We start from the raw sequence: 22,512 nt of genomic DNA on the forward strand, positions 1-22,512 counted from the left end.
TTAACATCAATAGTCTTGTTGTAAGATGTTTGAGAATGCACTGGTTTTCAAGTTTGCAGAAACTTACCCGTCCATTCCAAGTCGCCAATGATCACCTTTTCGCACAGATCGCACATGTGATGACTCCGTTTGTTGCGAGACTCCACACTCTCAGCTCTGATTGGCTGTGTGGATGGCTGCTCTCCCTGGAATGGTTTCAAAAGTAGATATGTGTGGGGATTAGTAATTGGCCTAAAAAAATCTTTAGAAATGATGATACATAATAACCTAATGATAACTAAAAAATAAAGATGAAAAAATAAACACCTCCAAAAATCACTGACAGGAAACTAGCAACACAAACGATTATGCAGAACCTCCACGGCTAGGTTCACAAGACAAATCATGATCAGTGTGTAAAAGGAGACATTATTTGTAAACTAAACAAGAAAGGAAACAAGTCCAACCTTTTGGAGGCAGTCCAGGATCTCTAAAGCAGGAGTAAGTACAGTAGTCTCCCAATTGGTCACATCTGTCACATCCAGACCGTAAACAGGAGGCACATTGCTAGAAGGTCCTGAAGATTTTGAAGATAAATTGACAAAAGATGACACTGATGAAATGTATTTTGATTAAACTTGCAGAATAATTATGGTGCAATGTAATGGTGTGAACACAGTGAACTCGGTTAAAGTTACACCTTAGGCTAATGATTAAATTACTTTCTTCAACTTTCAGCTCGAGTCCATTGGGAAAAACAATGACCACGATTTGCTACTTGCTAATTAGGTATAGGCTCATTATAGAGAGCATATGATTGGGCAAAACATCTGTTCAGTGCAACATACTGATCTATATTTTTGGTCCATTTTCCTGGAAGAGAAAGACAAAATTTTATATCTGCTAAAATTTAATTTAGTCTAAGTGAATTTAGTCAATGTATCCTTTTACGGTGAAACAGAAGTAGTGAAAGATCTTTTCTTCTGTATTGTGACGCATCCGAATATAACGAATGATCAAACAAGGGGGGGCTTGGTTCTATCCAGTTGTTTGAATTTTGAGAGGTGGGCATTGCACTCAAAAGTAAATGAGAACTTGTAGTCGATGGACTAAAAGTCCAATTTCATTTAACAATTTTCAATTAAACAATTAACGATTAAAAATGTCAAGGACAAGAGTGTGGAACGGATGGAGTACTCAGTATGGAGTGAAGCGGGGAGTGCCTGCAGCAGCCTGAATCTGCTGAATCACTGCTGCTCGATAATCTCCAACTGCATTCTGACACTGTCAGCAGAGACGACCTCACTCTGCCTCCCTCAACGCTATTGATCCATGCACAATACAGCAGACATGCACAGATAATGAGAAGCCCATACGTTAAACACATGCAAAGTTTTAAAAAAACACACACACACATACACTGAAACTCAGACTGCAGGAAACACACAAACACTCAGACTGCAGGAAAGATTAGGGTGTTCTGGTCACAAAAAAAGGATCTACAGGGTATGTAATTCTGGTCCCTAGGTATTATTATAGCACATTTCTCTCATGATCTGAGGCATCATTCATGTCTACAGAGCAAACGGTGTGGGACAAGTTAGGTCAGTATAGAGTTGTGGCCTGTTCAAATAACCCAACCTAATGCTTGGCTTAGTGAGAAACACTTTGTGTTTACAACTTGTTAAAAAAACACTGAACAGGCTTTCTGAAACTTACTTTACTTCACACATGCCTTTGAGATGAAAAAACACATGCCTTTGAGATCATACATTGCAAGTGGTAAAAATCACACTTGGCCGCCTGGAACACAGAGACACTCTAATTTTAAAAATCTGTCTACCAGCAATGAACAACTCATCTATGTCTTACAATGAGAGGCCATGACCTGCTGTCATGCTTTACTCAAATCCTCCCACTTCCCTTATTAAACACAATAGACACATTATCTGCATTTTCTAATTATAGGTTAAACTGCTTAAAACAGGAATAGAAATGATATAGGAAAGTATAAAAAAAGTTCCATTAGCGACATCTCTTTTCTCTGATGCTGCTCTAAACTGAAGGATATACACACACAACTGTGACCATATCATTTTAAGCCAGTATTAAAAAAACTGTCAATCTGTTTGGATTAATACTGAAAATCAATAATATGACATTTCAATGTGCAGTACAGTTGCGGCGCCATTTAAAAAAAAAGAAAAAAAAAAGAAAGAAGCTTACTACCATGGTACAAGTAAAAGAAAACATGGTATAATCATGGTAAAATGGGTATTACCATGGTGCATTGCAGTTAAACTGCAATGCACCATGGTAATACCCATTTTACCATGATAATACCATGTTTTTTTGCCCTACAAATCATTGAATTCAGGTGTTCCAATCACTTCCATGGCCACAGTTGGATAAAATCAAGCACCTAGGCATGCAGACTGCTTCTAAAAAACATTTATGAAAGAATGGGTCACTCTAAGGAGCTCAGTGAATTCAAGCGTGGTACCGTGATACGTTGCCACCTGTGCAATAAGTCCATTCGTGAAATTTCCTCACTACTAAATATTCCACGGTCAACTATTAGTGCTATTATAACAAGTGGAAGCAATTGGGAACAACAGCAACTCAGCTGTCAGAGCATGCTGAGGTGCAGAGTGCGCAGAAGTCGCCAACTTTCTGCAGAGTCAATAGCTACAGACCTACAAACTTCGTGTGGCCTTCAGATTAGCTCAATAACAGTGCATAGAGAGCTTCATGGAATGGGTTTCCATGGCCGAGCAGCTGCATTCAAGCCTTACATCACCAAGTGCAACGTAAAGCGTCAGATGCAGTGGAGTAAAGCACGCCGCCACTGGAGACGTGTTCTCTGGAGTGACAAATCACACTTCTCTGTCTGGCAATCCGATGGACGAGTCTGGGTTTGGTGGTTGACAGGAGAACGGTACTTGCCTGACTGCATTGTGCCAAGTGTAAAGTTTGGTAGAGGGTGGATTATGGTGTGGGGTTGGGCGTGGTCCTTTAGTTGCAGTGAAATGAACTCTTAATGCTTCAGCATACCAAGACATTTTGGACAATTTCATGCCCCCAACTTTGTAGGAACAGTTTGGGGATGGCCCCTTCCTTTTCCAACATGACTGCGCACCAGTGCACAAAGCAAGGTCCATAAAGACATGGATGAGCGAGTTTGGTGTGGAGGGACTTGACTGGCCTGCACAGTGCTGGCCTCAACCCGACAGAACACCTTTGGGATGAGTTAGAGCAGAGACTGCACATCCAACATCAGTGCCTGACCTCACAAATGCGCTTCTGAGAATGGTAAAAAATTCCCATAAACACACTCCTAAACCTTGTGTAAAGCCTTCCCAGAAGAGTTGAAGCTGTTATAGCTGCAAAGGGTGGGCCAACTCCATATTAAACCCTATGGATTAAGAATGGGATGTCATTAAAGTTCATGTGCATGTAAAGGCAGACGTATATTAGTAATAGTATTCTTTATACTCAAAGATATTTCTACAGCATTGGTTAATCCTAATGTTTATTTCAACAACTACAAATACATAATTAAAACCAAAAAGTAATTACTGCTGCATTACTCCAGAAAAAAAGTAAACAGTGGTGCACCTCTAGTCTTTTAATTTGAGAAAATAACTTGACTCAATGCAATTTGATTTGATCCAAGGCCCTGTTATTGGTTTTAAGGTATTAATATGCATTTTTGTCAATCCATTCACAAGTGGACAGCGTTAAATACACGTGTAAACGGGGGCTTTAGCGTTTTGAGCTTGTCCACTTTCGACCACTTCCAGAAGTAATCAAAAACGCATTTGACCGGATTGCTTTTGTAGCGCAAACATTCATGTGATCTAATGCATTCGAACAACCACAAAAAAACACCTACAGACCTAATATGTAAACTATGTGAAGCGTGCTAGCCAGATGAGATTTAAACTTTGTAGGCTGAAGACCCAGTTTAATTTGAAGAAGAAAAATGTACCAAGCACAATGTTCTCTCACCATTTCTAATTTCTAACACGCACTCACAGCTTTCGGCGTGTTTTTGCTGCTATCAGAGTAGAAAGGAAAGCTGCTGCTTTCTGTGTGTTTTTCCGTCATCTCTGGTCGTGTTCATATGTAAATTGTGCAAGCTTATTTCGTCCATTAGATTGAAAGATCTGAAAAAGCCCCATAGATTTACCCACCCATAGACCCTGCCCTCAAAGAAAACAGGACAGAAGTGGTTGAAAATGAATAAAAGACACCAGGTGTAAACGGGAATGTTTCTCCATCTACTTGTGATTCGAACGACCAAAACGCATCTTAATACCAGGTGAAAACAGGCCCCAAGAAAGCTAACTGGAGTCAGTGAAGTGTCTCTATGATCAGTTGCAGTGGTTGGGCTCATGGAGGCATAATTAAATCATGATGTAGACATAAGCAGTCAAGATTTTCCTGCTGTGATAACCAGTTTCAAAGAGGCATCTTTCTGGCATGATATTTTTAACAGCCTCTATTTTCAAACACTGTCTAGTTGAACTATCAAACTACTTTGAAATGGCTTGGCATCCTATACTTACAAATGTTTGTTTTTCTTTAAGGTAATGTTAGTAAAACTGACAAACACGAACTGAATATGCAAGAGCCTGTTTATTATTTATAACTGCACAATTGCACAATGGTGCTGACAAAAACTATTTGAGCTTTTTGTGATAAAGAAGAAATCTGACAAAAAAAAAAAAAAAATGTATTTAAAAACTGCCACCTATAATTGCTAGTATAACTTTCGATGTGTGAAGCCCTCTTTTTTAAAACTAACAGAATTTAGAGGAGCCAACACTTCACAAGGACACTGCTGACAATATCACCAACCCTCACACCTGTTTGCCTGAAGCAAATGTTATGCAAGTCCAGAACTGTCACAAAGAGAATATCCTTAAACACTTCTTTAAAACAAGAAAAAAGCTATTAGTGAAAAAAAGACTATGCAAAAAAATTAATTTGCATAAAATGCAAAGTACATTACCAGTGAACATTGTTTGTAACCGTAGTTAAATGTTTAATCACTGAAAATCAAATTCTTTGTCAAACAGTTACTCCACGACTGGCAAAAAGGAACAGACTGTTCTTAATTTAACCCTTGGCCAACCACTGGAATGCCTCCAAATGCAGTCTAGTTCCTTATCTAGATGACACCAATAAGTATTACATAATCCAGAAAAACAACAACAGCACCCAGAATATTAAACATACTAATAGGCATTTAAAAACTTGAATGGTTATCAAATAGTAAAATGTTTCATTACAAAAACAAAAACAAAATAATAATAATAATAATAATAATAATAATATTTAATTATTGAAATTAATACATAAATAGTACATTCATTCAATTTCAACTGATCATTTTTTTTTGTTTCTAACAAAACCTTCTCATCAAAAAGTAAAATTAAGTTTCAATGCTACCAAGACAAATCCAGGTTATGAATAAATATAAACTTATAAACTAACTGTCATTTAATTTAATCATTAAAAGCATTTTTATGATCGCCTAGTGAGCATTATATGTAATTAAATGTATTACAATGATGATTTACATAAATATAATTCAATATCAAACACCTGCTGTCAAATTTGATAAATTTATTGAAAATTGTTTAAAATTAGTATATGCACTATTAAATAGACACTGCTGCTTTGCAACTAAATATTAATTTTGAAATTTAAATCAAAATATAAAATCCATTAATTTATCACACTCAGCAAAGATTTCTCAGCAAACCTGAAAGAATTCATTGTTAATAATGTCTTAGAAAGCTATGCATTAAATGAGATGCATACAGCTTTTGCATTGTTTTGCATTGGCACCAATTGCACAGGTGTTACTGCACACAAGAGACCCAGCGTCCCACTTAGCTGATGTAAAGCATCTCTTTACCTCAAACTAAACCTTGTTGCATCTTGCTTGCCGTCGCTCCTAATCAAAGACAGTTCTGCACTCTTTATGTCCGCTTTTGTGCTTATCAGAAAAGAGCGGCAGCAGGTGGGCCTGCACAGAGACACCTGGCCTACCTGAGCCATGTGGGGAGTGGAGGGCTTTTTTTGTACCTCTCTCTGGGGTATAGAAATTAGAGGGAACGGGTCAACGATGGCCATCTGGGGGTAAACAGATGCTGAACGGAGGGCTTTCCCCCACCCAAAATTCAAATCTCAGTGAAATCTAAGTCAAGTAATCTTGCCAGACCTGAATGGTGGAAAAGACGAGCGAACAAGGGTTTCTAACCACTGAGATCTCAAATGTCTGCCTAAATGAGGCGGTACCTCTGCAGCACACCCACGGCAGACAGCCGTGCGGCTGCTGCCTTTTGAGATGTGAAAAGACCACTCGCTGACCAACTGGCAGATCTTTTCCAGAGTCTCCAAAGACATGGGCATCAGGAAAAACACTGAGCAGTCATACCTGCTGCTGTTTGTGTGATAAGAGAGCCTAGGTCAAGAAAAGATGAAGGAGTGGATATGGATGTCAGCACAGGACACCAGCTGTAATGTTGGACAGTTGTGAACACCAGGTCAACACCTCAACAGCTGTTTTTAACTCCTTTTATACCTTAATTTAGTTTACATTTGCTTGTACATTACGTGGCCATCTTCAGCTAAATCTTCCACCGTATGCCTTTCACAAGCTCATCAACACATGTTCATGTATAAACACACATGGACAAAGGTCCATATGCAAACGGATGGCATCCGTATTCTTGCGGGAATGCATTTAGGGAGTGTGGGGCGTGTCCCGAGGTGTGTGTGTGTAAGGGGACACTTTTCTATGTCGCACCTGTCGCGCATCCCACTCAGGTTTCCCCTATCGTTGACAAAAGGCAAGAGACTGTTACTTAGTGCTCACATTGCCTCCCTGAGCTGTCGACTGAACTGTTGTCACGGTTACCCCCCAAGTTATTCTCCCTAGGGAAGCGGAAACGGAGCTCAGGTTCACCCTAATCCCGAATTCAGCTGTCAACAGTAGGGTTCAAACCAGCACAGCTCAACAAGGTAGCAGATTGACTATTAGAGCTGGCTATTGGCTGCAAATTAATTGATTTTAATAAGGGAGACACATCACAAGAACTTTTCTTCCAGACAATTTTTGACTGCTCTGAAGGTGATGCTCCCTTCATAGCTGTCAGCTTGGGGCAACAAGACCAATATACCGAACTGGCTTATTCATATCAGCTCAGAGTTTGTTTCAATTTACAAACAAACCCATTGAAAAAGGAAAGAGGAGATGTTGATCGCCCCATAGAGGCCAGGAGGACAATGAACCCAAGTTTGCCCTCAATGAACCCACAGTCCTTATCCTCAAGAGGCCTCACCATAAACTCCAACCTCCTGCCACCTTCTGAATTCCTATCAGTACTCTAATGCCTGCAGGATTAAACCGGTCAGCTGAGGGCCCCATGAGGCACTAGGATGCGTGGGGTGTGGAGGGAGGGATCAGTTAGGCTACTGACAGGCAGCCACGGGAGCTTAACCAGACCAAAATCAGGTCAGAGTCCAGCAAAGGGTGGGAGAGAGGTGGGGATGGATGCAAGGGGTTTAGTTGTGATGACTTGAGACCCACTGGCCTGGTGAACCTGAAGTAAGGCAACAAGAGGTGACCCAAGAGTTTAAATGCTTCTTAGAAACCATTAGTGTAGTACTCAAGTCCTAGTCTAAGACCATAATTTCAGGAGCATTCGAACTAATGAGCATTAGGACTCCAATGAGCTGGTCTCTACTAGTCAAAGAAAATATGGTCTTGGACTTGGACTTGAGTACTACAATACTGGCTAACAGAGCTGTTGAAAATGTAGAGAGAAATCTAGCCTGCTACTTATCTAATTACTTTCTTAAATAATTAGGATGGCAAAAGGCTTGGTATACCGCATGGACAGAGCTGAAACTTGCCACGCTGCAGGACTGATCACTGATCAAAGCACCAGGAACCATCTGGTGAAGAAAAATACTTTATAAGAACATGACCTAAAGGCTCCTTCTTGCAGAACTCAGGAGAAGATTCTTCAGTAACTAAAATCAGGACAAAAAGACCATAGAGGAAGGCCACATTCACAGACATCTCACCTAATGCCAGCTGCCCTCGTGTGTAGGGTTCAGCCGCAAATGGTGGGACACAAAACTACTCTTAATAAGGGCTAGCCACTGTCTCTGCCTAATCTCATTATGGCTAACAGGATTGCTGGTAGTCTCCACAGGGATGGGGAGCAAGGGATAATCCAGGCCAGGATCTTCAGAAACAGGGGTCAGAATCCAAAGGGAATGCCCAAATAATGTTGGGAAGAATGGTAGAGGCGGTGAAGGCCAAGGACTTCCAAGGTAAAGTGGAAATCAAAGGTAAATCCAAGACATTAGTTTGGTCAGTGTTGAGGTGCTTACAGGAAGTAGAACAGGAAAGAGGAGTGGAAGATATGAAGATGATGCATGTGACAAGTGGACAAAAACACATATGTAAACTTGAAAAAAAGCATGTTCCAATGAACATTGTCATCTCATGTCATTCCAAACCCATATGACTTCCATGGAAATAATTTTTCTTTCCAAAAAATGTTTTAAAGAATATCCTGGCCACTCTTTTCAACAAAATGAAAAAATATTTACATTAGGCCATCCTTAAAAATATTCTTGTTTGCCGTAACCCGACCGACCCTGTCAATTTAGCACCGACCCAATTATTAATTTTTTTTCCCTTTTAGTCCGACCGACTTGCCGGTTGTAAACTTGCGTTAAGACCGACCGATTTTTTTTAACTCTTCAAACAACTAATACAAATGCAATAAAATAATAGTTATTAAGTATTGTGAATATAAATTGCCTAGACCTACATACAAACATAAGCTACGTTCTTTCTTTTAAATAAAAACCCGTGGCGCGTCATCTATGATTATGTTTACACCATTGGTTTACGCATCACATACGGCCTGCAGGCTAAGTTCGCTTCGTTTCATTCACTGTCAATGGTTCGCGCTTGGTAATGACGGCTGCGGCTTTACTCTAAAGATTATTTCATTTTTATATGTTGTTGAATATGGTTTATTAAAAAATAAACATGTGAGAGCGTGTTATAGGCTATATGTCATGTTATTGTCAGATATGACGACGCTACTGCAACACGCATCGCCGCAGATGAAGCTGAGCATCAACGTGCTATCGCAAATCAAAGTGAAAGTAAGTCGCAGACGCTTAACACACAATCATCTTCATTAAATGTAAAGAAACAAAATGATCTTACCAGGGCTGTTTCCGCTTTCTCTTATTGCGGGAAACTGTTGCTTTCGGTGACGTGCACTCCTAAATCTGCAATTTATATCCGCAAAAAACACACACATTTAGCCTATGTAACCAGGTGTAAATGGAATCGTTTTGATAAATCAGATTGCAATCCGATCTGAGAAAACGCATGAAGTGGCCTGGTGTAAACAGCCCCTAGACATCGGTGAAAAATGTTCTCTCTCTCTCCCCCCCCCCACCCCGACCCCGATTTTGTTTTTTTATACAAAAAATTATACTTTTTTATATAATTTTTTTTATATATAAAAAAAATATATACCTACCTACCGACCCTTTTTTTCTTTTTTTTTGCTGTTACTGCAAACCAAAATATTTTTAAGGATGGCCTTATTTTGAAGACATTTGATAGAGCTTTGCATGAAAAACAGACCAAAATGTAAATCGTATTTCACTGAAAGTTCTTGACATCCAAGCTAGCTTGCGGTGTTCACGAAAGTACGTTAGAGAAGTAGCAACGTCTGATTTGTGAACCAATTATTCCAAATGGTATGAACGATTTGTTCACAAATTGGACTGTAAAAGTTCTTGAGTTTAAATGGGTGACAAAATTATTTCATTAAGGATTATTTATGGATGAATTATTCCTTTAAAGCTTGTACACACAGTATATGATTGCACTTTATCAGTGCTGTTTTTTTGGGGGGCTTTTTTTACATTTTGGGTCTAGGCCTATGCATTAGATAGACCGCTGCATCGCATATTACTTCATAAGCATCAAGTTAAAATTAGTTCAACTTTAAAAAACACTTCTTGAGACCCTCTGTGTTCTGTTTTTGTCCCACTCCTTGTAGCTGTTCTGTACGCAAGATACACGTCCTGTGTGAACGTCCCCTGTGCCACGCACATGCACACATTCCTTTTAACTTTATAACTTTTATTATGCAACAAACTAACATTATTTCACTTCTACACCCTCCATTGTTATGAAGTGTCCTTTACCTCCTCTCTCTTCATAAACTTCACACCCTGATGTCACCAGCACAAACATACACACACAGCTGTTTAACCACTGAAGTGCTTGCTGATTCGGCTGTTGTCTGTTAGTAAGTAAAAGTACAAACTGTTCAGACTGACCGTGTCTTGAAACACCCAAACTTTACGAGCATTTGATCTTTTATCAACCCAAGGCCAGTAAATACTGAACCCTGAGCCTTGGAATTTTGAGGCTGTCTGTGAGGGAGGGGTAGCCTTCAAACACACACACAGTATTTCTCCATGACTGTTTGTGTGTTTAATGGTCTGTGTGAAGTCCATCTCGTTAAAACCAGCTGTGATTACCTGACCATTAGACCGTACTGAAAGAAAACGAAAAAGAGACACACAGCTACAGTAACCTCTGGAGGCGACCAATATACAACAGCCAATATACAACAGACAAGCCACGAGTGAAGCCAATATTTAACGTCCAGCAATGAATTCAGAATTGAGAGGAGTGAACTGAACACTAATGGTGGATGCACTTCCCTTGTGATCCAAATTGAAGTCAGTGGCTGCAATGCACTCTGAACTTACACAGCTGCAGTGTTGCGGAGCATCTAGCAGCAGAGACTGTACCTCACAGACAATTAAACCCTCAAACAAGAGACAGGATGGAAAGGGGAGGGCGACAAACTCACGTTAAAGGGTGGTGGAACTTTCATGCATTGTCGTCCATAAATTTATTACAGGGAAAATATGGCTAGAACAATCTGTGGTTTGGTGTCTTATGGGCATCAAATAAGCTGCCTTCTGAATTTGAACCATGCACAACACCAAGGAAAGAGTGTGTATTCAGCGAGACTTACTCTTGAGGAATCGGTTGCGGACCCATTTGTTCTGTTTTCGGGCATAGCGGCGAGTCGCCTGCTTGAGAGACTCGACCCCTGTGAGAGAAAGAAATTACAAGATCAATATATGACGGCCAAACCAAGTACTGTGTTAGATGTTTGTGGGAGACAACACGTAAAAAATAAAAAGTAATGCGCAATAGGTTTACCAACTCAATTTAAAGTGCTTAATAGCAAAGCATAAAGGACAAGGAGAAGAGGAAGAGGCAGTTCCATTAAAAATCTCAGCCACCCCACCCCCTCTCAATTCACTTCCTCTTCAGTATATCCTCTTACCACTGGTGCCACAGCATATCGGGCTGTCTGTGTACTAAGGCTACACAATTTAGTCAAATTTATTTATTCTTTCGACAAATATTAGAATTTTAAAATGTTATATTTAAAGGGATGGGTCACCCAAAATTTTTTATTCTGTGATCATTTACTCATCCTCATGTCATTCCAAACGATCAAGACTTTCTTACATCTTTGGAACAAAAATGAAAACATTTTTAATATTCGCTTACCCTTTTTGTTGAAGGTCCATGCAAACAAAAGTCTCATGCATCAAAAAGCACAAAAAGTTGTCTTTCTGAAGACACACAATCACTTTCAATGATGAACAGATGAACTTTAGGATTTTATTTACATATAAACATTGATCAATGCACATCCATGGAGCACATCAAAAATGATAAAGGAAGCTCAAATGTGCTTGCTTGACACACCAGAAGCATATAGGTTTGTTTTTCGGACATCAAGCAAACACAGGTAAGCTTCATATTTTACAATCCTTTTTGTACTTAGTGATTTGTAAAAAAAAAAAAAATCTGGAACGACATGAGTGTGAATAGATGACAATTTACATTTTTCAGTGAACTATCCCTTTAAAAACCTTGCACTCCTGCTGCTTAGATAAATATAAAAAAGTCATAAAACCACAAAAAAAAAAAAGTAGATAAGTTGTTCATGCATATATATATACATATATACAATTTTGTCTAGTCAATGGAAAACGGAAAGATATATCTATAAAAACGTGTAAGTAATGCAGTACAGTAGTACATATGCGATATACTGACCTGATATACTGATAGTAATGCGATATATCACAATAATGAACATGCACAATATTGTTATTGTGGCCACTTCAAAATACTGTGAATAATTTATCACAAATTATTCAGATTTTCAGAATGCTTTTTACGCTTTTTCCATCAACTGGTTACAATGCACACCACCACTGTACCATCACTGTATGCAATTTCTGTGTGCAATTTTTTATTGTGCTCCTCATTCCAAATTAAATAACATCGGTCTACAAAACTCTGGTGTCATCATGTTATGTTAAATTTTACAGTAACCCATGGCACCAAAACCTCAGAAAATATTGCATCATGAGCCCCTTGTGTGCTTGAAGTATGTGCAGTTGCTCTTTGCTTTCAGTTTGAAGCACACAGAACATGACCATACATACACTAACGTTCAACAGTTTAGGGTACTTAAGATTTTTTATCTTTTTGAAAGAATACATTTATGCTCCTTAAGGCTGAATGTATTTGATCAAAGATACAATAAAAAAAAAGTAATTTTGTGAAATATTACTAAAATTCAAAATAAGTTAACCATTTTTTTATTTTATTTTTACTCATGTAAATGGCAAGGCTGCATTTTGAGCAGCCATTTCTCCAGGCTTTACTGCAACATGATCCTTCAGAAATCATTCTAATATTCTTATTTTGATGCTCAAGAAACATTTCTTATTATCAATGTTGAAAACATTTGTAATATTTTTGTGGAAAACGCAATTTTTTCAGGATTCTCTGATGACTAGAAAGACAACAGCATTTATTTGAATTACAAATATTTCGTAAATTTATAAATGCCTGTGACTTCTGATCAATTTAATGCCTCTTGGTGAATAAAAATATTGAACAATAGTGTATATTTAAATTAAACTGCAGCTTTTTTCTCTTTAATAATCCAGTTGTTAAGCCTGACATCATGTGTCACCATTTACGAGTCCAAACAATCTATCAGAGCTGTGGTACTACCGGAAGAAAAATAAAAAAATCATGATTTTAACCTTTATCACCATATGGAAATCTCAGTTAGCCAGACAGTGATTCATCTTGAATCTGAATCGTTAAAATATTGGTATCCGGGACAGTGAACCCGGAGAATAGTGTACAACGTAACTTTTTTAAAAGCTTAGCTTAAATTTGTGCTATAAATGCATAGTGTTGATAAATCTCAGTTGAAACAGTAGAAGCTTGGACCCTGTCTGTTTGCTGATTGCTCTTGCTATTACAATTTCATTTTCTATGTTGATTCAGTGTACATACTAACATTTGTGTATTCACCTCACTGGCAGTGGTATCCTAGCCTGACTACGTCAGACTTCGTACTTCCGCTCAATTTCATTTCGCTTCTGTACTCAGTCTGAGACAGCGTCAGAGCTTTCCGTTTTCCTCCGGCCTGAAAACAGCCGTCCAATCAACGAACAGAGGGCGGGCTGAGAGCCGTGACGTAGACGCTGATTGTACCGTGGATGCGTAGATTTACTTCACAAAATCTGCAAAAGTCGTTCACAGCCATGTTCACTCTGGTATTTCGCTCGATGGTTTTGTTTTCGCATCATACATGTGTTTACAGTGGAAGTTAGATGCGGCTGAGCATGCGCATAACACACGCCATAACCAAACGTTATGTGATTGGCTTACGGGTAAACCAATGATTTTAAACTTCAGACAAGCCCCCCCCCCGCGAGAAAGAAAACGCTTTTCAATTATGCCATGCCAGACTCTGTCTACGAAGCAAAGCGAAGTAGCAGAGTTTGGTATTACCAGGCTAGTGGTATCCCCACAAAACTAGAATGCAATTCACAATCCATCATATCAACATGAGAGCAACACAAATCAATCAGAGAGCAGTATTATCATCTTCATGGCCAACTGAAAATTCACTATTGCTGAGCACTATATAAGCGAAACACTCATGAACTCTCAGCAGACATGAGCGGCGTTATGAGTGCTGCAACTTTCATGCTTAGCACGCCAGTAATTGATTTTGACACCAATCCAACTGACTGTCAGGGAGGGAGAGAGAGAGAGAGCAGAAATTATGACCAAAAGCTTGACATCTTCCTCTCTACAGCTCCTCAGCAGCTGATGACAGACTGAGCGTTCACTCTTAAACGCTAAATGTTTCAGAGATCTGATCAGACACAAACACCAGAGCAATTCTCAAAACTGCTGAAAATTTAGAAGACAAATACCGGTTTATGCTTTATAACAGGGCTGTCAATCGATTACCAGTTTTAACTGAATTAGATTGATGGTTAATCAAATGAATCACATCTCCGTATTTGATGAGAAATGTTCACAAATGAATATATAACAAAGACTTTGTGACAAATGAATAAATAATTGAATAGACATTACATAAAGTGTCTTTCAAAGTCAATATGCTGTTGTCCCGTCCACAGCGACACAATTTGTAATGCATGAAGTAGACTTCCTGTCTGCACTTTTTAATAGTTGGTTTGTGTACACGTGTCAGACACCTAATTAATCATTACCGTGACAAAAAGTAATTAATCACAAGCAATTAATCATAAACATGTACAATATACTTGTCTGAAGGTGGTAGTGATAAATTTGTATTACAATGAAAATGTATTTTAATCAGTGTTGGACAATGTGTTTTTGCTTCAAATGTGCCGAGTTTGTTCAAGGACTGGTTTGTTTGACTGTTTAAAAAAAAAAAACTGCTTGGAAAAGCATGAGAATGCTTTAAGAATGAATGTCTGAGATTGTTTGCGCTCTCTTTTGTGTGAAGTCAGGAAAGGTTTCATAACTGTTCTCCCGCAGAAAAATTTCAAGAACATCAACAATGTTCATTCCCAAGGCCTGAACTGACAGATGTTTATTTTACAACAAAAGAATGAAGACATTAGAGCTCAAACAAAATTACAGGCTGAATGAATGCTTACCTTTCATTTTCAGTTTATCACGTTCTTCTTGACTGAGGTTCTCACTTGCTGTCAGGTACTCGTGAAACTCTTTAAAGCCAATAGACTGGAATATGCCATGCTGATAGTCCTGACTGTAAACACAGAAGAGAAAAACAAATTACTTATGTATAGCAAATTATTATACACGCACAAAAACTGAAGAACAGTACAAGATTTTTACAGAAGTAAATATCACTCATCTTTACCCTTGAAAAATAGCACCACAATGCTGGAATGTTCTGGGTTGTTGTCAGGGTGTTGCTATGCGGTTGCCAGAGATATTTACTGGTTGAAGCCAAAATTGCCGGTTTGACAACTATTATTGTGTCAAGTCAAATGTTATGTTCTGTTTTATTAAGGCAGCCCCCTAATAGTCGAATAAACGTTAGTCAACAAGAAGAGGCTTAAGCCCAATTTATACTTCTGCGTCGAACTCACGCCGTAGCTACGTCGTAGGCTGTGTGTAGCGCGCGTACCCTGACGTGCACCTCTCCAAAAATGTAACAACGCGTCAACTCTACGCGGACGCAAGCACTGTGATTGGTCTGCTAGGACCGCTCCCTCGGGTTTCACATGCTCCCTCTGCGCGCGTCAACGCGGACAACGACGCAGAAGTATAAATGAAAACCAACGCATTGCCTACAGCGTAGAGGCTCCGGCGTAGGTCCGACGCAGAAGTATAAATCAGCCTTTAGTCCACCAAAATTTTATTAGTTGATTAGTCGCACAAAAAGAAAATTCACAAGTGGCGTATCAGTGTTGCCAAGTCTGTGGTTTTCTTCACGTGGAATTGAGCTACTTTTACATTGTTGCCATGGGATGTTTTTTAGTTTGCGGGTTAAATAAGAGTAATACATCATTGGAAACTGTAAAGGCTCTACTTTGATTTGTGTGAACTCACAATAACAACAAAACGTTTTTGTAAAATAAAGAAAACAACAGGATGCACTTTATGCTGTCTTGGTTTCCCTGAACTTGAACCCACAAAAATTTACCGAACCTCAGTGTATAGGCTACTTGACTCACAGACATGAGAAATATATCTATAGTAATCTTGAAATGTCTACTTTAAAAACAAATACTCTCAGCTTATGTAATCTGTATGAAAGGTGCATTTCTCTCTAAAGGCGCTCCACTATACCGCGGAGACGGCGAGCCAATAACGTCAACTTCATCTTTGCTGTTGACACTGACTCAGAAAACCCTAGTTTATTCGTAAATAGTTGCAAGTCTCCTTGCTATTCTAAATTTTTTTTTCAATTCAGTTTGATTGCATTTAAGCATTGTACAGCATCAGATCTATCAAAAATGATTGCCCTCTCTTTCTCTGTTGCGCTCTGTCTGGGTGACATTCGGTGAAGTCGGAAGTTCAACAACAACCGGCTGTTACGGCAAGCTCTTTTATGAAATATAAATGCTCTCGTAACATTTCACATATAAAATCATATCATATGAAGTGTTGCACTGGGAAAAGTAATCTGAGAGCACACAAAAATATGTCAAAGCATCAACCTGCTCACATTAAACTACATTATTATGACAATATTTAAAGAGCTGTGCTCCCTTGTTTTTGCACAATTATAACAGCTCACTCTATGGTCATTTTTAAAATGTATTTCATCATACAAATGCACTTAAAGCAACTGTAAAGTGATGTCACTGACTAAACAACAATGACATCTGTTAATCTTTTTGTTATCAATGTTATTGATTAGCTGTGGCTGAATTTATAGAACAATATTCTAAATATAAAGGCATTTTGGGTGAAATCACATCCATTGTTTAATGGGACCTAATTTTAGATGGAAAAGCGGTCACTGGGTGCATCAGAACCCCAGCCCCGGGGTAAAAATTAGTTGTCATACAGCTCAAAAAACAGAAAGAGAGATCAGCCGGTCACAGGGACACAGACAGTGCAGACGGGGCGAGGGGGAGGGGGTCTATTGACAGGACAGAGCGAGATAGACTGAGAGGGAATGGAAAGGAGAGACAGGCAGAGTCTGACCTTGCTGCCTAGTGACTGCTCCCCGTGTAAGGCGAGAGGGCTGGCGGAAGGGTGGCAGATGCAGACATAAAGAAGAGGAAAAGGGGGAGGAAGAGAGTAGGATGACGTGAGGAAACAGGAGAAAGCGCTTGGGTGGCAAGTTTGCCAGCGAAGACGTCTAAGAGGGGAGGTGGGGTTCGATCGGCTGGACGGAGCGCTGGGCGGTCGGCCATCAATCGGCAGAAGCCACACCCAGAGCGGCCCAACCCTAGACACTGCTGTGTCATCAACATCCACACAGACACACCGCAGTGCAGTCCGTCCGCCAATATCCCTGCACAACAAAGCATGTGACAGCACTAACAATCAATAATTAATCACCTTATCAAACAAATATTGTTAGTGCATCCATAAACACAGGCTAAAGCACAGGACACTTGCATCATGAGCTTCGCTCTTGATCTGATTGCAAGATTGAAAGATTGCCGTGTGATCTGATGTGCCGTAAATTCGCTAAAAGGCACTGCACCATGCTTGTATTTGCAAAACTCACCGCTACAAAGCCAGGGTGTTAATGGTGGTTTCCGGGGCAATACAATGTGGTTGCTAGTGTGTTGAGTTGTTTTCAGGGCATTTCTATATGGTTGCTAGGGTCTTATGAGTGGTTGCTTGGCCATATCTATGTGAGGGTGTTATGGGTGGTAGCCAGGTTGTTTCTATGCAATTGTTAGGGTGTTATGAGTGGTTGCCAGGGCGTTTCTATGTGATTTCTATGGTGTTGAGTGGTAGCCAGGGTGTTTCCTCATGATTGCTAGAGCCTTATGAGTGGTTGCCTGGCCACATCTGTGAGGGTGTTATGAGTGATTGCCAGGTCGTTTCTATGCAATTGTTAGGATGTTATGAGTGGTTGCCAGGGTGTTTCTATGTGGCTGATATGGTGTTATGAGTGGTTGCCAGGGCATTTCCTTGTGATTGATATGGTTTACGATTTCTAGGCTGTTGCCAAAGGGTTTCTATTAGGGATGGGCGATATGACCAAAAACTTTATTTCAAGATATGAGAAATTATATTTCACGATAACGATATGTATCACGATTGGTTTTTTTTTCTTCTCGTTATTAAAAATAAGAACAAAAAAGCAAATTACTAAATAAGAGGACAATTATAATATAACAAAAATATGAATTAAACAAATATAGGTACTATAGGTTTATTTAAAATGTAGTTAGAAATAGTATAGAAATTGAATAATCAAATGTAAAAATTACTTCACTGTATTAATTCAATATAACTTTTTTCTTATTAAAGCTACAAAAGTTATTCAGTCAAGAGCAGTAAGTTATTTTCTCTTTTGTTTGATAAACAATAATGACACAGCAGCATGTTTAATAGGCTGCTTTCCCTTTAAGAGCGAATGCACGGATCCATTATACTGATACACATGCGATTTACACCCAACTGTTTACTTTCACTTGAGACATACAGTACAGGTCAAAAGTTTGGAAACATTACTATTTTTAATGTTTTTGAAAGAAGTTTCTTCTGCTCATCAAGCCTGCATTTATTTGATCAAATACAGAAAAAAATTTAATATTGTGATATATTATTACAATTTAAAATAATTGGTTTTCAATTTATTATACTTTAAATGATCATTTATTTCTGTGATGCAAAGCTGAATTTTCAGGATCATTACTCCAGTCTATCACATGATCCTTTAGAAATCATTCTAATATGATGATTCATTATCAAAGTTCGAAACAGTTCTGCTGCTTAATATTTTTTCATAACCTGTGATATTTTTTTAGGATACTTTGATGAATAAAAAGTAAAAAAAATACAAATAAAAAAATAAAAAAAAGAAGCAAATTTTTTAAAAATAGAAATATTTTGTAACAACAATATACACTACTGGTCAGTAATTTGGGGTCAGTAATTTTTTTTCTTTCTTTTTTTGAAATAAATCAATACTTTTATTCAGCAAGGATGTATTAAATTGATAAAAAGTGATAGTAAAGAAGATTTATATTATTAGAAAATATTTTTTTTATTTTGAATAAATGCAGTTCTTTTTGACCTTTTATTCATCAAATATATCAGGCAGCAGAACTGTTTCCAACACTCATAATAAATCAGAATATTAGAATGATTTCTAAAGGATCATGTGATAGACTGGATGTCACATGTGACACTGAAGACTGGAGTAATGATGCTGAAAATTCAGCTTTGCATCACAGGAATAAATTATTTTTCAAAGTATACTCAAATAGAAAACTATTATTTTAAGTTGTAATAATATTTCACAATATTACTGTTTTTTTTCTGTATTTTTGATCAAATAAACGATCAAAAGCATTATTAGCTTGATAAGCATTAGAAACTTCTTTAAAAAAAAAAACGTAATGTTTCCAAACTTTTGACCTGTACTGTAACACTGTTTACATGAATACACCACACAATGGGCATTTTGACAAAATTTTGTGTGTATTTGACCATTCAAGTGCAATAAGACGTGAAAGAGAACAGAATTCGCAATCGCATGCAGAGAGATACATCTTTCTGTGTACACACTTCAGCCCTGTGTCAGTCAGCACGAGCATACTGTAGCATTGAGTTCTTTTTCACGACTTATTGCGATCGTTTCTATGTAATTGTTAGGGTGTTATGAGTGATTGCCTGAGCAATTCTAGGTGTTTGCTAGGGTTTTTTAGAAGTTGCCAAGGCGTTTCTATTTGATTGATCTGTTATTGTTATGAATGATTGCCTACTGGTCTAAACCAAGAGAGCCCCACCCCCCCTCCCTCCAAATTTCTGTAATATTCTGGCCCTTAGATATGGCTTGTGTATGTCCTTTAACGAAAATCCATGGTATGTCCCATCTGTTCTATTGCCCACCCAGCTAAAAAAAGCAAGTATAATATTTTAGAAATGTTATAACACAGTTTTCCTCAACAAGCCACACATTGATATCTTTACCTCAAACAGTGTCAGATAAGTTATGTCCTGAAGTTTAAAACTAAGGATTGTTCAAATCCCTAACCTAAGTATGAGCAAAATTAATAGCAATGCTTGCCTTTGAAATGCATATTGTAAGTATATGTTCGAAAGTAATGACGTTTTACATATTTAAATAAACAGTGAGGAAAATAAGTATTTGAACACCCTGCTATTTTGCAAGTTCTCCCACTTGGAAATCATGGAGGGGTCTGAAATTGTCATCATAGGTGCATGTCCACTGTGAGAGACATAATCTAAAAAAAAAAATCCAGAAATCACAATATATGATTTTTTAACTATTTATTTGTATGATACAGCTGCAAATAAGTATTTGAACACCTGTCTATCAGCTAGAATTCTGACCCTCAAAGACCTGTTAGTCTGCCTTTAAAATGTCCACCTCCACTCCATTTATTATCCTAAATTAGATGCACCTGTTTGAGGTCGTTAGCTGCATAAAGACACCTGTCCACCCCATACAATCAGTAAGAATCCAACTACTAACATGGCCAAGACCAAAGAGCTGTCCAAAGACACTAGAGACAAAATTGTACACCTCAAGGCTGGAAAGGGCTACGAGGAAATTGCCAAGCAGCTTGGTGAAAAAAGGTCCACTGTTGGAGCAATCATTAGAAAATGGAAGAAGCTAAACATGACTGTCAATCTCCCTCGGACTGGGGCTCCATGCAAGATCTCACCTCGTGGGGTCTCAATGATCCTAAGAAAGGTGAGAAATCAACCCAGAACTACACGGGAGGAGCTGGTCAATGACCTGAAAAGAGCTGGGACCACCGTTTCCAAGGTTACTGTTGGTAATACACTAAGACGTCATGGTTTGAAATCATGCATGGCACGGAAGGTTCCCCTGCTTAAACCAGCACATGTCAAGGCCTGTCTTAAGTTTGCCAATGACCATTTGGATGATCCAGAGGAGTCATGGGAGAAAGTCATGTGGTCAGATGAGACCAAAATAGAACTTTTTGGTCATAATTCCACTAAACGTGTTTGGAGGAAGAAGAATGATGAGTACCATCCCAAGAACACCATCCCTACTGTGAAGCATGGGGGTGGTAGCATCATGCTTTGGGGGTGTTTTTCTGCACATGGGACAGGGCGACTGCACTGTATTAAGGAGAGGATGACCGGGCCATGTATTGCAAGATTTTGGGGAACAACCTCCTTCCCTCAGTTAGAGCATTGAAGATGGGTCGAGGCTGGGTCTTCCAACATGACAATGACCCGAAGCACACAGCCAGGATAACCAAGGAGTGGCTCTGTAAGAAGCATATCAAGGTTCTGGCGTGGCCTAGCCAGTCTCCAGACCTAAACCCAATAGAGAATCTTTGGAGGGAGCTCAAACTCCGTGTTTCTCAGCAACAGCCCAGAAACCTGACTGATCTAGAGAAGATCTGTGTGGAGGAGTGGGCCAAAATCCCTCCTGCAGTGTGTGCAAACCTGGTGAAAAACTACAGGAAACGTTTGACCTCTGTAATTGCAAACAAAGGCTACTGTACCAAATATTAACATTGATTTTCTCAGGTGTTCAAATACTTATTTGCAGCTGTATCATACAAATAAATAGTTAAAAAATCATACATTGTGATTTCTGGATTTTTTTTTTTAGATTATGTCTCTCACAGTGGACATGCACCTACGATGACAATTTCAGACCCCTCCATGATTTCTAAGTGGGAGAACTTGCAAAATAGCAGGGTGTTCAAATACTTATTTTCCTCACTGTATATGCATGTTGAGATAACTGTATTTAAAATGTATTTAACAGATAATAAGCCATCAATAACACTCTTATGCCAAGGTCACAGTCACATCAAATGTTACGCAGCAGTATGGACCATTTCATTTCCTGTGAATTCAAAAGGCACACAAGTGTAAATGCAACCTCTTGTAACTCTACATACTCTGAGCCGGTCGAATGATTCAGGTGTGTTTTAAGGAACGTCAGTCACTTTACTAAATTTAACTGACATCTACGTCAGTTATTGGAAACACTTCACTTGTCAAAACCCTGGATTCCCACCATTACTTAAGAGAAAAACCCACTGTAGACAGGAACAGCGGGTGATAAACCTGCTTCAACTTGTTAACTTAAAATGTCCGATGTGCAAAACAGGTTCAGCCTGTGAAACTTAGCTTTCTTGTATTTTTCTGACAGTTGAAGAAAAAAGACAGCCGTGTAGCTATTGTGTCAAGCAACTTGAGAGATAAATTACACATGGTTCATTCAGAGGTAATACAAGGATTTCGAATACAAAACAAATCTGACCTAGTTCCATATACCAAATAGAGGACCTAAAAAAAAAATCAGAAGCGTGATAGATAGGTGGCTTATATTATTCGACAATCACTAGGAAAATAAAATAATTATAGATACTGATAAATCT

At 38.7% G+C, this 22,512-nt stretch overlaps 1 protein-coding gene across 3 annotated transcripts in view; it reads right to left on the reverse strand.

The window, feature by feature from the left end:
* The window catches only part of trit1 (tRNA isopentenyltransferase 1), a 61,305-nt gene that overhangs the window by 14,879 nt on the left and 23,914 nt on the right, over positions 1 to 22,512 (reverse strand). For all 3 annotated transcript variants that reach the window (XM_084130229.1, XM_084130228.1, XM_084130227.1), the window contains 4 exons: positions 15,109 to 15,221; positions 11,094 to 11,171; positions 447 to 556; positions 68 to 185 (listed from right to left, as the gene is read on the reverse strand). In XM_084130229.1, coding sequence (XP_083986355.1) covers positions 68 to 185; positions 447 to 556; positions 11,094 to 11,171; positions 15,109 to 15,221 — 419 coding nt within the window. The remainder of the gene's footprint in view (positions 1 to 67; positions 186 to 446; positions 557 to 11,093; positions 11,172 to 15,108; positions 15,222 to 22,512) is intronic.

The sequence above is a fragment of the Abramis brama genome (assembly GCF_963993115.1).
Source record: "Abramis brama genome assembly, chromosome: 12".
Classification (NCBI taxonomy): domain Eukaryota; kingdom Metazoa; phylum Chordata; class Actinopteri; order Cypriniformes; family Leuciscidae; genus Abramis; species Abramis brama.